The following is a 17,987-nucleotide window of genomic DNA, read 5'->3' as shown; positions in this document are numbered from 1 at the left end:
GAATAAAACTGGGTTGACAACATCTTTTCTTTTTGTTCCATTTTTTTTCCATTTTTATTTCAACATATTACACTTGACATTTTGCACAGAAATGACCAGGATGATTTGACATGTCACAGTTTGGACAGCGGTGCTTTGGTATGTCCAGTGTGCTCGTTTAAAAAGGTGTGATCTTCACTGAGATGCGTAGTGATGAATGCTGGGAAATCTCTCTTTAGGACCACCTCTAAGAACATTTCTGCTGCTGTCAGTAGCTTCTGTGCAGTCCTAGAACAAAATTACAATACAATTAATCTCAATTTAAAGTGGATGTTACAAACAATTGGGTGGAGATGAATAATTCTAGTTCATTTATATAAGAATATTGTTACCTTTCTGAATGACAGTGGACACTGAGCTCCATTGTGACCGTTTTAACAAGCTCAATCACCATTTGCCTGTTCACCACCCGACGGTCGTCTTCTAGTCGAGTTTGATGGCGAACCCACTGCCACACCTGCGTTACATTTGTACAGCAATGTTTTTTATATCTACCAAAATGGTCATTTAGTTTGTAAAAACGGTACACGTACTTGTGATCTTGATATCTCAGCTGTGGCGGAGTCTTCCACTTGGCCTCGGTAGAAGAAATGACCGGTACCTTAGAAACAAAGCAGGTTGGAGTGAAAAGTGAACCAATTTCATAATAGATTGCATATTCGGTACCAGTGAGCCAAGCATTTATGAACAGGACTCCAACAGCAATATTGTATTTCAGCCCATCCAAAGTGACTCCCCCCTAAATATAAAAACATGTCATCAACAATAAAAATGACTGATTTTTAAAACGGTAATGTATTACTAACTGATGGCATGGACAGCAAGTCATCGGGAGTTACCGCCAAATCCTTCCGAAGCTGGTGAAGTTGGTTTTCACCTTCAGTGTGCATTTGAAAAAGCTGCAATACCACATCAAGATCAGCACAACCTTTTTTCACTAGACACTCTCAGTTATTATGTTTGTACTTACTCTTTGCATAGGTTCAATCAAGCTCAGGTCATACACCATAAAGCCATCAACACCAGCTTTGATTTCCAACAGTTTAAGTCTGTAAAATGAGCTAAATGTGAGTTGTCTTGTCAGTAAGCAGTTCCTATGTTAGCAAATAGCCTTTAGTACCTGGTGACAGTGGCCAACACAGTCCGGTAAGCCTGGCTCTGTGTGTCTTGGGGCAGTAAGAGGGCAGCCATGCCTCCTGTGGCCAGTGCTCCACGTCTATGACACGTCTGAACCAGCAAGTCCATGTAGCTCTGCAGAAAACGCTTCTCCATGTTGACGTACTTACTGCGGTCTGGCAACAAGAAGGCCTTACGATGACCTGGAGATACAAAATGAGAGAGTTACAATTGGCTGAATATACATTGTATTTTATTGCCCTCAAAGGGAATTATCGCAGCTCTTGCATTTGACCCATCCTCCCGCCAGTGCTTCAGCGTCAGGAGCAGTGGTTAACCTGAGTCAACCTTGTTCAGTTTTGTCTAATTAAATAAAATCTTCAAACACGGTTACCAAACTTATTGACAAAAGATGCTGAATAGTCCCAGATTCCGCAGTTGAGGCCTGCTGAATGGTCTCTCAGCTCATAGAGGATCTCATCCATTTCAAACGCAGCCAGCACATTCTCAATGAGAACTGTTGCTTTGATGGTGCCCAGTGGAAGCCCTAACTGTACAAATATCTATCAATATTTAAATGTGTGAACTTGTGAGCATTTTAAAGCTAACACATCAAACCTTTTGTTGAGTCCAAACAAAGATCTTGTTCCAGAGCCTGGCTTCCATGAAACTCTCTACCTGCACAAATACATGATTTTACCACAATACTTGAACAAGGATGTATGCGTTTGCTTGTCTTACTTTGGATAAGTAGAAAAATGGCCCACTTCTGTTTTCAAATAGTGTCTTCCCACAGTGGAACATAAGCAGCCCGAAGTCAAAAAGTGGGCCAGGCACCTGTTTTCCCTCCACCTGAAAGATACAATAGATATCATTTAATAAGCAAGAAATATAGTATGTGATTATATGTAAAATGTGCTACCATCATGTTGTGTTCGACCATGTTCCAGGCTCGCGGCCGAAGCATCAGGATTGGGGCTTCAGATATGTGAGGAACATCTGTGAACATAAATGGTGAGAACATGTCACAAATATATTCACTGCAATGCAAAGTTCCTGTGAATATGTTGAATGGAGGAAGAATCTCACTGGGGAACTGGTTGTGCACTGCCTTCCACACATTGTGAATACCCTTGATCTGGTTGTTAAATGTTGGACAGTTTCCATCATCAAAATCAACCTGTAATGAAATTATACAAGGAAGAAGTGTGGAGTGAGTTGCAAAATGTTTTGGCACAAGCAAGCTCTACAAACTTGCTATACTAATAATTCTGATAAATCATTTTCCACTGACTGAATTGCACCTTTGCTTATTTGTGCTAAAAGACAATTTTGAACATGCTATTTTTGGCTTATTGTGGATGGTCAAAAAAGCATCACATCACATATAATAAAAAGATCCTCACATCTTGGTAAAAATACTACCTGTATGCCTTGTGCAGGAGACTTCAGAGCCTTAATAAAACGCTGACTGTCACACGGGGCTAAGTCCCCAATGTCAACATGTCTCTTCTGGAGTCGCGGGGGTACAGGCAGGACATTCCAGTTCGGGTCACTCCTGATATGGGCCGTGTCCTGCCTAAATCCTGGCAGTTCCCCTGTCAGGTCTAAGTGGGCTTTTGTAGACACCCGTAAACTGAGGATCTGTCAGACAAATGGTTAAATACAACATGACCAAATTGAGTTTATAGTGGATTTTTGAAATGGTAATGCGCAATACTTGATCAACTTCCTCATCAAACGTGGAGATTAACTGGTGGAGGAAATGCAGGCAGTTGGTGGTAAAAAGTGTCTTGTGTTCTGATTCCAAACCTGGGGGAGGGGGACTCAGTTCCAGGCTGAAATGTCCCTGCAACAAAAAACAATAAAACAGTTATGGTGCATTTATAATGTGGTGAACTAAAGGTTTGTAAAAAACAAAAAGCAAAACAAGAAACTTGTAATAAAATTGTTATTATTAATAAGCAAAAGAAGCTGCATTGAAGTAGCTAAGCCTTTTTGTTAAGTATGTCTACACAAATACTTGGCCTTTGACAGAATTCACAAAAGCAATTTATGTTAAACAACCTCTCATACTCACAGACATTGTGTTTTTCAACTTCTCTTCAGCCAGCACTGTTGGACTTTGGTAATGGACAAGCAGACTGTGGGCAATGTTTGAGCAAGTGTTTGGATTGAGCTGAAAGCAAAGTATATCAAAACAAATGTGCATTCAATATAGTATCGATGCTGTTATTTCAATGTGTTTATTAAATCCATAGATTTTGCTTTCTATCATGAGGGGATATAATTGAATCAAACTCCCTTCAGAAATAGGCTCCCATTTGATTCAGAAATCTCATTTTCTAGATACTTAACCTTATAGTCTTGAATAAATTGCCCAATAAATGGACGAATAGTGAAAAATACTTTACTCTTTCCAGGAAGAAAAATAGCCAAAATAGAGCAGGCTTTTACGCCTGAAGGCCATGCTGGGGCTTTTACTGTGAAAGGACTCAATGTCCGGCGTCTGATTTCACTTCCGCTTCCGCCCTCTCCTGCCTGACAGCGGTAATGCTGGAGGTGTAACAAGCAGTGGATGTGGTATATTTGTATTAATTACAATAGACATGGACGACAAAACGCAGATACAAGAAGCTATCAAAAGCCAGGGCGAGGTGGTCCGGAAACTGAAGGCGGAGAAAGCGAGCAAAGACCAGGTCAGTGTCTTTAAACAAATATGTGGGCAGCTTTACACATGTGCATTAGAAAGCACCGCTAGCTAGCACACACGTCATTCATTCTGTCCAGTCAGCCCAAACATTTTCTTACTGGACTTGATCTATGTCACAGCCTGATGTCTTAAGATAATCATGGATCATCACACAGACGAGTGACTGATGCAACCGTTGTTCAATAGTCAGCAACGCCACTGTGCATCCGCTGGGTCAATGCTGCGAACTCACTTTCGATTAGACTTTTGGCCTAAAATACCTGAGATGCAATGCTATACTATAAAAGTGAAGCTTTTAATAACTCAGCTGTATGACTGAGGCTTGTGCTTTACATAATGCACAAGAAAAAGTATGGAACTTCAGTCAGTGCAATGGCTGTTGTTTATAATGCAACAAAAACTACCTGATGTTTTCCTGAGCTGTGTGCCACTGCCTCTCACTACTGAGCAGACAGACACAACACTCCACACATACGGACACATACAGTACTGATGGAATGATGTATAAGCAGTGTTTTTGTAAATTACAAATGGAGGCCTGCTTTTATTGACACCATACATTTCATGTTCTATCCTCCACGCTGTGATGATGGCGCATCATGCCTCGACCTGCCCTAGTGCTAGGGTTGCTTACCACTTTTCTCCTGTTCCTCTGCCTGACCCTGATGACCATCGCCCGCCGGGACCTCCATTGCTGTGTCCTTCACTTGTGTGGAATCTGAACTGTCCTGGGAACGGCTGCACACGGTCTCTGCCTGGGTCAACAACAAACAACAAACAACAAACAACAAACAACAAACACCTGTGCTTTATTGTGATGTGCTGGATCTGATGGATAATAATGGACCTGAACGGCGACTTGATTGACTGACTGTTGGACACGGTCTCACTTGTACTGTTGAAAACATGCTGGCCATGTTTGGTGCTCGCGCTTGCTCGGCCTTATGGGGCTCGCGGACTGTGTCACGGGTTCAAATCCTGCGTACTCTTTCTGGGATGACTGTTGCTCAGGTGGGTTTATACTCCACAGTTTATACATACACTATTACCTGTTTAACCCACATTTTTGTTTTGTGATGCAGATTGATGAAGAAGTGGCAAAACTCCTGCAGCTGAAAGCCAAGTTGGGAGGAGATGATGGCAAGATTCAGTTTGTGCTCAAAACACCAAAGGTAAATGCTTATCTGACGCTTTTTATCAATACTTGACAATGCTTCAAAATATGGTTTACTAATGTACTGGAGCTTCGTCAAAGAGTGTGTTTTCTACTTTTGCATCAAGAATATTTATTGTGAACTATTCACTGCCTGCTCAAAAAAAAGTCCTCACCTGGGTTTAAGCTGGCTGTTTTGATCAGGGGCAGCTGCAGTTGGTAAAGCCTAGTTTCAGCAACACAATGTGAATGAGATCAGCTGACGACCTAAACATACAGAATGACCAGGTTATTCCATCAAAGGATTACTTCCTCCCTAGTGGCACTGGCATATTCCAAGATGACAATGCCAGGATTCATCGGGCTCACATCGTGAAAGCATGATACATCATTTTCACACATGGATTGGCCACCACAGAGTCCAGATCTTAACCCCACTGAGAGTCTTTGGGATGTGCTGGAGAAAGCTTTGTGCAGTGGTCACACTCTCACATCATCCATTCTCAGTCATGAATTTTGGTCTTGGCTATCCGCTGTTTGAAACTGTGCCTTTACATTTGTTAAGTGACGTCACACACAATAACAAGCTACTTCCAGGTCCGCGGAGTTCCATAGACAACACAGCAAAAACCGCAACTTTATCTGAACCTCAATCAATCAATGGTTTTGTATAGCCCAATATCACAACAGGAGTTGCATCACAGGGCTGTAGTAAAACAGAACAACAAATAATTTGCTGAAATAACAACCAATAAAAGCCCAAACTGTTTTATACGTAATTCAAATAATACACAATTTCTCCAGGCAAAATGAACCTGGACCTGGAAGTAGAGCAATGACATCATCATTGAAACTTATCTAAATATAAATTAAAAGAGAGTGAGAATAGTCTATACAAGATGAAAAATGAGTGCAAAATTGGATTTTTTTTTTACATTGCGCAATGCAGTGCAGGAAGTCCAACCAAAAATTGGTGTGTGACCTTTTTGACAACTTTTTTTTTGGTCAAGCCGTGTATAATGGTGGGTCATTGGACCATTTTCAGTGGGACACTTTCCCAAAACAGAGCAGAATTAGTTCTTTATTGTCTCGTATGAATTTGGGAATTATGGTTGAATGTGGGCCCCAAAACTTTAGAGTCGCTGTTATAACATGTACTCGCATGATTTCTCCTCCAGGGAACACGGGATTACAATCCCAAACAGATGGCCATCAGGGAGAAGGTCTTCAACACCATCGTCCACTGCTTCAAGCGCCACGGAGCTGAGACCATTGACACTCCTGTTTTTGAACTCAAGGTAATTTGATTTCATTTGTTCAAAAGAGTGCAACATAGTGCAATTTGACATGATTGTTGTTTACAGGAAACACTAACAGGAAAATATGGTGAAGATTCAAAGCTGATCTACGACCTGAAGGACCAGGGAGGAGAGCTGCTGTCCCTCAGATATGACCTGACTGTATCCTTGTTTTCAGCCAAAATCCCTTGTATTGCTATTACAGAAAATATTCATCTCCCAGATGGGGCCAAGCAAACAGCGTTGTCTTCCTAACCTTAATTTCCTCAGGTCCCCTTTGCCCGTTACCTCGCCATGAACAAGATAACTAACATTAAGCGCTATCACATCGCCAAGGTCTACCGTCGGGACAACCCAGCCATGACCCGTGGGCGCTACAGGGAATTCTACCAGTGTGTACGTGCCGCTTCAAAGCCTACATCAATATTGTATTTTGCAAATAGCTTATAAGTCTGTCATGCCGTTGCAGGATTTCGACATTGCAGGGCAGTATGACGCTATGATCCCAGATGCCGAGTGCCTAAAAATTGTCTATGAAATCCTAAGTGAACTTGATCTCGGGGACTTCCGCATCAAGGTACTGTATGTTTAATGTTTTGCACCAAGCACTGTTCCATCTTACATCCTTTAATCCTTTTTTGTGTTTTAGGTCAATGACAGACGAATCCTCGACGGGATGTTCGCAGTTTGCGGCGTTCCTGACGACAAGTTCCGCACAATCTGTTCCACTGTGGATAAACTGGACAAGGTGCGTGGCTAAGTGGCATGAGGTCATCTGTAGACCAAAAATTATCCTGGTCCTAGTTTTGTTGTTAAAAATCCCAGCTTACCATAGCAGTCATAAACATTGCTTCCAAACCTGTGCCTTTGTGTAGATGCCCTGGGAGGAGGTGAAGAAGGAGATGGTGAATGAAAAAGGCTTGTCCGAGGAGGCCGCTGACCAGATTGGGGAATATGTCAGTATGCAGGGTAAGGAATGCCAGGCTTTTCCTTTCTGTATTAAAGTGATCAGTGTTTGTCAAACTGGGGTACATTCTCTAGCACTTCTGCAGTAAAGATATTTCTTTTCTCTGTTGGGTTAGTTCTCGGTTTGAGAATATTGTTGTAAGGACCCTGTGGTTTGTCTGTAAATACTTGTATGTTGTAGGAGGGATGGACCTCGCTGAGCGGCTTCTGCAGGATCCCAAAATGTCCCAGAGTAAACAGGCCTGTGCTGGTCTAACGGACGTCAAGCTGCTCTTCAGTTACCTGCAGCTTTTCCAGATCACAGACAAGGTTAGACATACTCATTCTCTTCATGCCTTACTGTGTGTTCTTTTGAATATTGTGTGGCAATACATTTTCATAAAAACAGAATGGTATTATTTAGTTAGTTTAGGTAGTTAGTTTAGATTTGATTATTTTCTTTGACAGGGACCATTTGAAAATGTTACAAAGCTATTTTTGCCTACACTATTTGCACCCAGTTGTTTTATTGGGTCTATACATGACTGTATGACCTCTCAATTAATTACAAACCTATAGGTCCCATATTACAATTTGACACATTTCTTTACACTTCTCCTCCTAGTATATCAGGATCATCCCAGCCTGCTGCTTATTTACTATTTGACACTGATGAAACCTTCAGTTGACTCTTCATGTGATGCACGAGCCAAAAACTCCATCACAGCGTGGTTGACGAACCCCCTCACGTTTTGCAGGTGGTGTTCGACCTGAGCCTGGCCCGTGGTCTGGACTATTACACAGGTGTGATCTACGAAGCCTTACTGACACAGGCCGGAGTGGCTCCAGTGGTGGTCGAGGCCCAGAACGGGGCCCCGGGCTCCACAGAGGAGAGTGTGAGCGTGGGCAGCGTGGCAGGAGGAGGGCGCTACGACGGGCTGGTGGGCATGTTCGACCCCAAGGGAAGGAAAGTGCCCTGTGTGGGTGTAAGCATCGGCATAGAGAGGATCTTCTCCATCATGGAGCAGAAAGCTGAGGTAAGACTGAAGTGCAGTCTCGTGGGGTTTTGTCACGGATTTACAAAGGTGCAAAAGCGGCCATTGCAACTTAATTCAAATGTTTTACCCCTCAGTTTTAGTCGCATCTGGATGTACGTAAGAATTTCTATTTGCAGCCCTTTTGATACTGTGTAGCACCCTCAGTCAGACCAGGCACTGTTTTTGTGCATTTCAAAGGCCTTTATTATGCTTTAGATGTTTTATTTCCTATGGACTATATGAACTACTATATGTAAACTAGATGGCAAAAGGGCATGGACTCATCCTGTGCTGGTGCAGAGGAGAATGAACCAATAGCTTGTTTTATATGCAAGAGTTTTGAGCTCTAGACAAAGAGGCCTACTGATCATCACATGCTCAGAGCAGCAGTTAGCACTCATGCTTCACAGCTAGAAGGTCCCGGGTTCGATTTCCACCTGGACGGGTGGGAATCTGTGTGGAGTTTGCATGTTCTCCCCATGTCTCCGGGGACTCCGGTTTCCCCTACCACTAAAAAGATGTACAATAGGCCAGGGTGAAATGCAAATTAGCCCATGGTGGCGCATCCAGCGTGGTGTATTTATATGCAAGAGTCCCATGGGTGTTCATTAACATGCACTGTGCCAACTAAATAAACAAACAAACAAACAAACAATGAACGTCATGGCTAATCCTTATAAAAGCCCCTTTAGCACAATACATAAAAGCTCTTCCTATTAACAAACCTATTTCTGCATGTTTCAGGCTTGTGCAGAGAAGATCCGTACCACAGAGGTGCAGATTATGGTGGCCTCTGCTCAGAAGAACCTACTGGAGGAAAGACTCCGGCTCGTCACTGAACTCTGGAACGCTGGCATTAAGGTACAGTGCATTTGTACATTTGTTGGGAGTGATGAAAGTATCCCAAATTCAGGCAACATATCAGTTCAATCTTTCTCGCAGACTTTATTCTGTTTATATTTTACTTTTGTAGATGTATGTTCTGTACCACGGTAATCTAGAAATGGTCTGTGGTTGTCATGTTTGTGTTTCTTCATATTAGGCGGAGGTGATGTACAAAAAGAATCCTAAACTGCTGAGTCAGCTACAGCACTGCGAGGAGTCCGGGATCCCCCTCGTGGCCATACTGGGCGAGCAGGAGCTAAAGGATGGTGTAGTCAAGCTCAGGGTGGTTTCCACAAGAGAAGAGGTACGTTCAAGTTTTTAAGTTAGCCTTGTTCTGAAGCTTCATACGTGGACTCTAATACGCTTTGACTTTTACCACAGGTTGACATCTCCAGAGGTGAACTTGTAGAAGAAATTAAAAAGAGGACCTCATAAATATCAATATCAGCAGTTCACAGCTGAATCCAAGAGACGTTCTTCAAGTAAAAGAGCATGTATGTTACACAATGTCTGATTCACCAAGGAGAAAAAAAACACGCAGCCTCGGCTCAAATTAGCTTCCAAATGAAATTGTATGCCGGCGCGTCCATTTGTCAGTATTTGGAAGAATGACACTAACGTTAAAGGACTTGATGGACAAAGTTAGCCTCCAACTCATAAAAGGCCATTTTCTGCATTGTCTGTTCTGTCTCAATAAAGCTTTCTCCAGGGTGATTTGGGAGTGTGCATTCTAATCCAATAGTTGACAAAATTGAATCTCTTCATTTTTCTTTTTTTTATATGTAAAGCCAAATGGAATAAACACCACTATGAAATACAAATGAGCATGGTGTAACTTAACATACAAGGACATTTTGTTTAACATATAATTTGCTAGATTTTTTTTTAAATCTATAAACAGATAATTGACCTACAGGGTGTGGCTGAACTAATGCTATTAAAGTTTACATGGTTGGAATAAAACACAAACGATTATAAAGGGAGCCTGATTTGGAAAGTGGAAAGGGAGGTGGGAATAAACCTTCAATACTATTGCTATAGACAGTAAGCGAAAAGAGAAATGAAGTACTTTCATGTGAATAAATGCACAACACTTTTAAGACTCATTGGCAAAATGTATTGAACCCTTAGAGCCTCCACTTACTTATTTCAGCTGAGCGTGACAGAAACAATGTATCAGAGGAGCTGGAAACGAACCTAATCAATGAAATAAACAGTTTTACTATTTCACTAAATTGATGTTTCTCCATATCTTTATAAGGGGACTTATCCAACTGCTATGAAGAAACCAAATTTTCCCATTTTGAACTTATTTTTTCTTTGCCTGATCCACTGAGCTTTTAACCCTTAAAATACACAGCATATAAAACTGGCTCTGTCCATGCTTGTTTGACATTTTTTGCCTTCAAATTTACAAATAAGTTCAACATTCCCCCCCTATTTACCTGGATGTGTCTTTGTTACATAGACAATATTCACTATAATAATCAGCACAGCATCATTACAAATGTTATTTAATGAAAACGAACACACCCAACAACACACAATGGAAATCATGCAAACCACTAACACGCAGTACACACATAATAAAAGCATGCATGAGGTTTATAAACGATAAATACAAACTTATTAAGCACTTCTAAAAACATGCAAAAACAATGAAAGAACATGCAAAAACAATACAAGAACAAGTCCTGTACGACTGAGAGCCTACACAGACAATACAAGAACATCTAAAAAAAAACAATACAACAGCAACTTTTTTTTTTAAACAATGATAAATGCTTGGCCTTGAAGTGATGTGTAGTTAGCTCATGGGCGGGTGGTTCTTTAAGGGTAATGGGGTGGGTGGTCGAGTGCAGGAGTATGGGGGACAGAGAAGAAACCAGGGGGTAGCGGGATCTGGAGCTGGGCAGCAGGACCTCCCACTGTCCGGCAGAACCCCGGAGGCATAGACGGAGCGTGGAGAAACGGAGAGGGCAGAGCAGGGGGCTGAGGTCGGGCGATCAGACAAGGAGGCTTGGTGGCACAGGGCAAGAAGACTTCCTGAGGGGTCAGGGGATCATTAGGGCTCGGCTTTCCCGATGACTGCCACTTGATGGACACAGAAAGCGCAAAGAATTTCTTGAAGGCTGGGGAAAGAGAAAAGACCCTTATGTAGCTGCTACAAAAGCAGCAAACAGGTATTTGAAGCTGCTGGTGCCTCTGGAGTCTCACGAACATCAAGGTGTAGGACCCTCCAGAGGCTGTGCATAAACCGTCTATCCTCCCCTAAAATGTTAATTGAAGCTCATGAACAGAAACGGCTGCAGTGGGCTCAGAAATACATGAGGCTCATTTTCACACAGTCTTGTTCACCGTGTAACCCTGGATGGTCAGATGGATGGAATAGTGGATGGTTGGTGATTGGCCACCATGTCCCAACAAGGCTGCGATGTCAGCCTTGTTGGGACATGGAGGTGGAGTCATGGGGAGAGAGCTGGTCGGGTCCTTTAGGCTCCCTAAAGAATATGTGGAGTTTCTGACTAAAATCTACCCATATTTGTACACTCACCTTCAACCAGCACTTTCTTGGCCATGGAGGCTGCATGGTGTGATGTGAAGACCACTATAGCAGACACTCCTTCTATACCAGGTCCAGCCTTCAGAGAGACCCTCTCCACACCCTCTACCAGTCCGCGGAGCACCTTACACGACACAAACGCAGGATAAGGCTAGATCAAGATGAGAGGGAAGAGACTGAATGTGTCACCTGCAGAAGCTGCTCTTGCTGGGTGACCGTAGGCAGACCTCCCATGCACAACTGTCTCTTTTCAGTGCTGCGTCTGACCGACAGGCAGCAACCCGGCTCAAGCATGTGGCCGTTCAGAGTGCGGATGGCCTCAGTGGCCACTGCTGCCGAGCCGTACTTGGCGTACGCAAAGCCCCGGTTCTGTCCACTGAAGTTCATCATGAGGCGGAACTCCCACAGCGGGCCCACCGAGCTGAATAGAGGGAGGAGCAGATCCTCATACGCATCTCGGGGAATTTGACTGATGAAAACCTCACAGCGAGCTCCAGGCAGAGGACCATTCCAATCTGAAAATACAGGACAGAGGAGCACACGTTTACTGAAAATGTAACAGACCATTTCAGACATTGTTTACCTCATAGCATTATTTACGTCATTGATTACGGCTTTCGGGAAATAGAGCCCCCTGAACCCTCGTAATGACTTAAGACATCCACAGATGAAGAAGTATTGGAGAGTAGGATGAAACAAATCACAGGTTGGCCAAAGGATGACTTTGGCAATCATGTAAGGAGGTTTGATGTTTTAAAAGGTATGGCTGACACATAGATAAATATTCATTTGCAACGTTTTGTCAATTTTGAAGCCTTAATCGAAGTAATCTTTTTAAACTGAATTTGGCATTAACAAAACAGGCTTGAAGTGTAAATTGAGGCTTATAATACAGTCAATGTGCAATGACATCATAAAATCATGACATGAATAAAGCGTCACACTGGGCAGAATGCCCCTCACTTTCAGGCGGTCCTCCATATCTCCTCTGGCCATTCACTTGTCTGAGCCTGGTGTTGGTGTTCTTCAGCCAGGTCTCCAAAGCCTTGACCCGCACAGGGTTCAGCACCTGCACAGAACAATCACACTCAGTAACACCAAGACCATTTGCAACAGACAAACCAACCCTAATCCACCCTGACTAACTTAAACTAGCCCCACATTAGCTCACACTGAAAGTTAGCCCTTTACTGAGCTTACGAGGTGCAATGCAAGGTGTTAAAGTCAAACCTGACGTTGACTAATCAGGAACAGGTGAGAAGGACAATGGGTCTGGAATGGTAGAAAAAAACTAAATATACAGCAGCCTATAATAAAGCAAATCATTTGTAACGCGTGGCTATAAATGGACTTTATTGAAAGGCATAACCAACTTTAATTTACCAGCCATTGCCTTTTTTTTCACCCTTGCATTTAATTTGTGCATCCTAAATTATCCAACAGGATTTACGGTTCAAAAGATTTGCCAAGAAATTGCGACTAACTTCCTTTGTGAAGACTTCATGGCTACCAGAAGAAAAAAAAAAAAAGACCGCTTGTTTACAAAATAGTACAACGCGCTACAAACTAACAAGTCAGACTTCCAGGCGCCATGACTGCTGCCGCGCGGAAGATCGGCCCCAAACTTGGCCTTTTGGTTTGCAGACTTTGTGCAGTGGCTTCACAGGTAGGTTTTGAACACACAGATTCCACAGTCGGTTTTACCTGACTCCGTTTGCAGTCCATGTTGTTCTCCGCTGGTTTGTGTTGGCGGGCAGTGACGCCACAATGAGCCCGGGCTCGCACCTGAGGCCTGTGTTGTGCCCGCTCCACTTCTGAGAACCTGCGCAAAAGTCTCTTAGCCTCTGTTTATCTCTGAAACCCGTGCGTTTATTCTCATTACGCAAATCAAATTAAGCATGTCCCAACGCTAAATGTGGCATTTGGTAAAGGATAACTAGCCAACTGTAAATTGGGACATCAGTAGCCTAATTTGGGACATTATACTCTGGCCTATTAGGGTGAATATGGGTAAAGTGGGACAATGGGTAAAGTGGGACACTTAATTTTAATCATGATTATTTTTTTAATGTGTCATATTTTATTACTAAAAACACAAACCCATTAACACCCATTAATTAGAATGTGCAGGATAAGAAAATAATGGTTCTGTGGATATAACTTCACTGAGGGGTGAGGTTGTATCCGCCAGAGGGTTTTGGGATTTCATAAGCCTTAAAGGGGGGGTATTATGCAAAATCGACTTTTTCAAGCTATACATCATGTTATTATGTCATTCCCTCATTAAAAACATGCCTGAAGTGTTGCCTTGGCACATTCACGTATTTTTGAGTAATCTGTAAAAACTCTGATGGCGGCCATTTTAGGGATAGGTTTGCCTGAGTCCTCCTAGGAACGCCCCCACCTCCTGGAGACGCCTCCGAGCTTTCGTCACCAGCCGAGTAACCAACCACTGAGGTTCTTAAAGAGACAGAGGCCTATTTCAAGACATTCACTACAGCCATTTTGAGAGAGCAATTTTATACAAGGCAGTTATTCTAATTTACTGCATTTACAGACCAACAGAAGGTTTCGTCATCATTGTAGTGTAATATAGACTGGTGCTATGTGATTGAAAAAAGCATAATACCCCCTCTTTAAACACAGTGGGCCAACATACAGTATTGAACCCTGCAGCTTGTTTCTCATTTGAAGCAGTAGTACAAGTAGATGTAGATAGATTCAAATTACTCATACTGAGCATATTTTTTATTTGAGTAATTGACATTGTGCAAAGCTTCAAATCATGGTAACGCAGCCCAAGAGGCCAAGAACTGACTTCCTGTTTCGATCCAGCACACCAAAATAAAAGCACCATCTTATTCATTAGTTCAGCAGTTCATTAGTTCAACTTTCTTTCTGCCTAACTATTAACAGACAAAACACTTAAAATGTGTGTATTTAATTATATTCTTGTAATGTTGCAAGTACCTGCTGAACTCATCAATGAGACGGATCATACACAATATCAGCCCGCTGGAGGGCGGTTATCAGCGCTGGATTTGGGATTTCATAGCCCTTAAATCTTTAAGTGATGGAAAATGTGATATAAAAGTGACGAAAAAGTGACAAGAAAACGATGAAAAGTATGTGACGAAAACCCGGGTGAGCGTGTTGCCCCCAGGGGGACGACGAGGGGGATTTATTGGGGTGGGCAGGTGGCTTGGTGCTGCTTTGGTGACTGCTGTGATTTGTATTTGGGAGGGTGTGTCTGCAATGAACTGATTTTAGGATGGACATTGGGTGTGTTGTGTGTGCAGGCCAAGGGCGGATTCCTGCCATAATTGTGCATGGTGGACAATCACATTTTTCTATTCTATTCTATTCTATTCTATTCTATTCTATTCTATTCTATTCTATTCTATTCTATTTGGGCATTGTGTGGGGGTGACACAAGGGTGACATAGAGGTGATGAGAGGGTGATGAAGGGGTGATGGAGAATGTGATGTAAGGGTGAGGGAGGGTGACAAGGGGGCGATGTGGGATATGTCAGGGGGGTGGCGAGGGCACAGCGGGGCCGCGGGGACCCTGCAGGTGGACGCCAGTGGTCTCTGGGGTGGTGTCATGGTGGGGGAATGTGCGCTCGGGTTTGGGATACTTTGTTTGGACCACGGGCAGGCAGGGACGATGGTGCTTGGTATGTTATTTTTGCGGTGTGCTCACGGGGTCCATGTCGCCTGCTGTGGCGGAGGGTGGTTGTGGTATGGTGCACAGGGATGTCCCCCAGGAAGAATCTTAATACAGTGCCTCTCGTTAGTATTCATACACCTTGAACCTTTGCACATTTTGTCATGTTTACAACCCTAAACATAAAGATTTTATTTAGATTTTTTTACTGAACGTTCACACACAAGTAACTGACAACTGTGAAGTGAAAGCAAAATGATACATGATTCTGTTATTTTTTTTAAAAATAGAAAAGTGAAAAGTGGGGCTTGCATAAGTATTCATACAGCATGAATTAATACTTTGTGGAACCCCCTTTTGCTGCAATAACAGCAGCAAGTCTTTTGGGGTATGACTGTACAAGATTTGCACATCTAGAAACTGAAATTTTAGCCCATTCCTCTTTACAAAACAACTCCAGCTCTGTCAGATTTGAAGGAGAGCGTTTGTGAACAGCAGTTTTCAATTCTTTCCACAGATTTTCAATAAGATTTAGGTCAGGACTTTGACTGGGCCATTCTAACACATTAATATGTTTGTCTTTAAACCATTCCATTGTAGATTTAGCTTTATGTTTAGGGTCATTGTCCTGCTGGAAGGTGAATCTCCGCCCCAGCCTCAGTTCTCTTTCTGACTCCAGCAGGTTTTCCTCCAAAATGTCTCTATATTTGGCTCCATCCATGTTCCCAACTATTCTCACAATCTTCCCAGTCCCCGCTGAGGAAAAGCAGCCCCACAGCATGATGTTCCCCCCACCATATTTGACACTGGGGATGGTGCACTCAGGACGATGAGCAGTGTTAGGTTTGCTCCATACATAACGTTTTGCATTTGGGCCAAAAAGATACATTTTTGTCTCATCTGACCAAAGCTCCTTCTTCCACATGGAGCTGTGTCCTCCATATGACTTCTAGCAAACTTCAAACGGGATTTTTTATGGCCTCCTTTCAATAATGGCTTTCTTCTTCCACTCGTCCATGAAGGCCAGATTTGTGAAGAATACGACTTATAGTTGTCCCATGTACAGATTCCCCCAGCTCAGCGGCAGGACTTCGCAGTTCATCCAGAGTTATCATGGGGCACTTGGTTGCCTTTCTGACCAGTGTTCTCCTTGTTCGCTCTGATATTTTAGGTGGAGGACCACGCCTTGGTAAGTCTGCAGTGGTGCTCTACTCTTTCCATTTCCGAACAATGGATTGAACAGTTGCTCCGGGAGATGTTCAAATCTTGGGAAATCTTTGTATAACTTAAGGCTGCTTTAAACTTCTCCACAACTTTATCCCTGACCTCTCTGGTGCTCCTTGACCTTCATGATGCTGTTTAGTGACCAATACACTCCGACCACAGCTCTGAGGGCCTGAAAGAACAGCTGTTTATTATTATACTGAGAGTAGATTACACACAGGTGGCCTCTATTTAACCGTTAGGCCAAGGTGTGTACATTCTGGAGTCATTAGAAATGTTTTAAAGGCAATTTAATGCACTCAGAAAATGCTGTATGAATACTTATGCAAGCCCCACTTTTCACCTTTCTATTTTTTGAAAATTAACAGAATCATATATCATTTTGCTTTCACTTCACAGTTGTCTGTTACTTGTGTGTGAACGTTCAGTAAAAAAATCAAAATAAAATCTTCATGTTTAGGGTTGTAAACATGACAAAATGTGCAAAAGTTCAAGGTGTATGAATACTAACGAGAGGCACTGTAGATATTTATAAATATAATAGCCTAAATATAAACACATTTTGATACATACAAATTCTTGTAACTGTAAAGAAAACAAACGAGAATAAAAAATGTATTGGTAATAATGTTAAAAGTGTGTACAAGTTTTGTTTGTATTTATTTTAGCCTGCCTTCATACAGATGCCTTCATTTGTGTGTATTAAAATGTGTATATTTATTCTCCAGAGGCTGCTAGGAGTGACGTCATGATTGAGGAATGTGCGCTGAAGTTTGAAATACTTTATTTAAAACACAAACAAACAGAGACGATGGTACTTGGTATGTTATTACATAATTCAGATTGTTGATGTCGATTTCACTCAGCGGTTGATGCAGCAAATATCTCGGGGAATTAACCTCCTTTTGATTAATGAATAAATACATTTGTTGGCCTGTTTATATCTCGGCTCAGTAACAATTACTATCTTTATGGACAGAATTTCTAGGCGCAGCCAGGGGCCGGAGGGTGTCCTGTTTGGGAACCTCAGGATCTCATCTCTGCTGCAGACGATGTTGTTCTGTTGGCGTCATCAAATCAGGACCTTCAGCGTGCTCTGGGGCGGTTTACAGCCGAGTGTGTAGCGGTGTTCTGAGGTCTCCCCAGAGCGCCGATCCACGCAAGGCGTTCATGGATCGGGGAGTCTGGGTATCTCTGCTGAGACTGCTGCCTCCGCGACCTGGCACCGGATAAAGCAGAAGAAAATAGATGGATGGAACCCCCAAAAAACACGTGTTCTCTGTCAATCAAAACGTTTTGTAAAAACGTCACACAAACTTCAAAATTGACATAAAGAAAGAAGTCTCC

At 42.6% G+C, this 17,987-nt stretch overlaps 3 protein-coding genes across 4 annotated transcripts in view; 1 reads left to right on the top strand and 2 right to left on the bottom strand.

The window, feature by feature from the left end:
* Positions 1-14: 14 nt before the first annotated feature.
* ugl (ureidoglycolate lyase) lies at positions 15-3,241 on the bottom strand (the record flags this gene model as incomplete). Its single annotated transcript, XM_079557177.1, has 15 exons — positions 15-267; positions 372-496; positions 573-640; positions 706-778; positions 846-938; positions 1,010-1,088; positions 1,160-1,358; positions 1,550-1,706; positions 1,774-1,833; positions 1,897-2,007; positions 2,078-2,154; positions 2,245-2,335; positions 2,581-2,799; positions 2,876-3,004; positions 3,236-3,241. The coding sequence occupies 15 exons, from the start codon at positions 3,239-3,241 to the stop codon at positions 114-116; spliced, it is 1,641 nt and encodes a 546-aa protein (XP_079413303.1). The 3' UTR covers positions 15-113.
* A 438-nt stretch (positions 3,242-3,679) lies between these two features.
* On the top strand, positions 3,680-9,709 carry hars (histidyl-tRNA synthetase). 2 transcript variants are annotated; one of them, XM_079557282.1, is made up of 13 exons: positions 3,680-3,854; positions 4,951-5,040; positions 6,200-6,319; positions 6,386-6,481; positions 6,590-6,715; positions 6,789-6,896; positions 6,969-7,067; positions 7,195-7,288; positions 7,467-7,594; positions 8,023-8,301; positions 9,046-9,162; positions 9,344-9,490; positions 9,568-9,709. In XM_079557282.1, the coding sequence occupies exons 1-13, from the start codon at positions 3,765-3,767 to the stop codon at positions 9,619-9,621; spliced, it is 1,548 nt and encodes a 515-aa protein (XP_079413408.1). In that variant the 5' UTR covers positions 3,680-3,764; the 3' UTR covers positions 9,622-9,709. The 2 variants fall into 2 exon arrangements, with proteins under 2 accessions (XP_079413408.1, XP_079413407.1); XM_079557281.1 differs by lacking the exon at positions 3,680-3,854 and adding an exon at positions 4,684-4,879.
* Positions 9,710-11,016: 1,307 nt separating this feature from the next.
* dnd1 (DND microRNA-mediated repression inhibitor 1) overlaps positions 11,017-17,987 on the bottom strand; it is a gene marked incomplete at both ends in the record, with an annotated part of 46,809 nt that continues 39,838 nt past the window's right edge. The window contains 5 exons of the mRNA XM_079557176.1: positions 11,017-11,318; positions 11,741-11,873; positions 11,939-12,264; positions 12,713-12,836; positions 13,454-13,571. Coding sequence (XP_079413302.1) covers positions 11,017-11,318; positions 11,741-11,873; positions 11,939-12,264; positions 12,713-12,836; positions 13,454-13,571 — 1,003 coding nt within the window. The remainder of the gene's footprint in view (positions 11,319-11,740; positions 11,874-11,938; positions 12,265-12,712; positions 12,837-13,453; positions 13,572-17,987) is intronic.

The sequence above is a fragment of the Gobius niger genome, assembly GCF_951799975.1.
Source record: "Gobius niger genome assembly, chromosome: 5".
In the NCBI taxonomy this organism is placed as follows: domain Eukaryota; kingdom Metazoa; phylum Chordata; class Actinopteri; order Gobiiformes; family Gobiidae; genus Gobius; species Gobius niger.
Note: the sequence above shows the minus strand (reverse complement) of the source record. Positions and strands in the feature narration are given on the sequence as shown.

Excerpts from the sequence above, each read along its gene's own strand:
- hars (XM_079557281.1), top strand. The coding sequence starts at position 4,775 with ATGCTGGCCATGTTTGGTGCTCGCGCTTGCTCGGCCTTATGGGGCTCG. Across the intron at positions 6,482-6,589 it reads CCCTCAGATATGACCTGACT|GTCCCCTTTGCCCGTTACCT; the intron begins GTATCCTTGTTT and ends TAATTTCCTCAG. Across the intron at positions 8,302-9,045 it reads TCATGGAGCAGAAAGCTGAG|GCTTGTGCAGAGAAGATCCG; the intron begins GTAAGACTGAAG and ends TGCATGTTTCAG.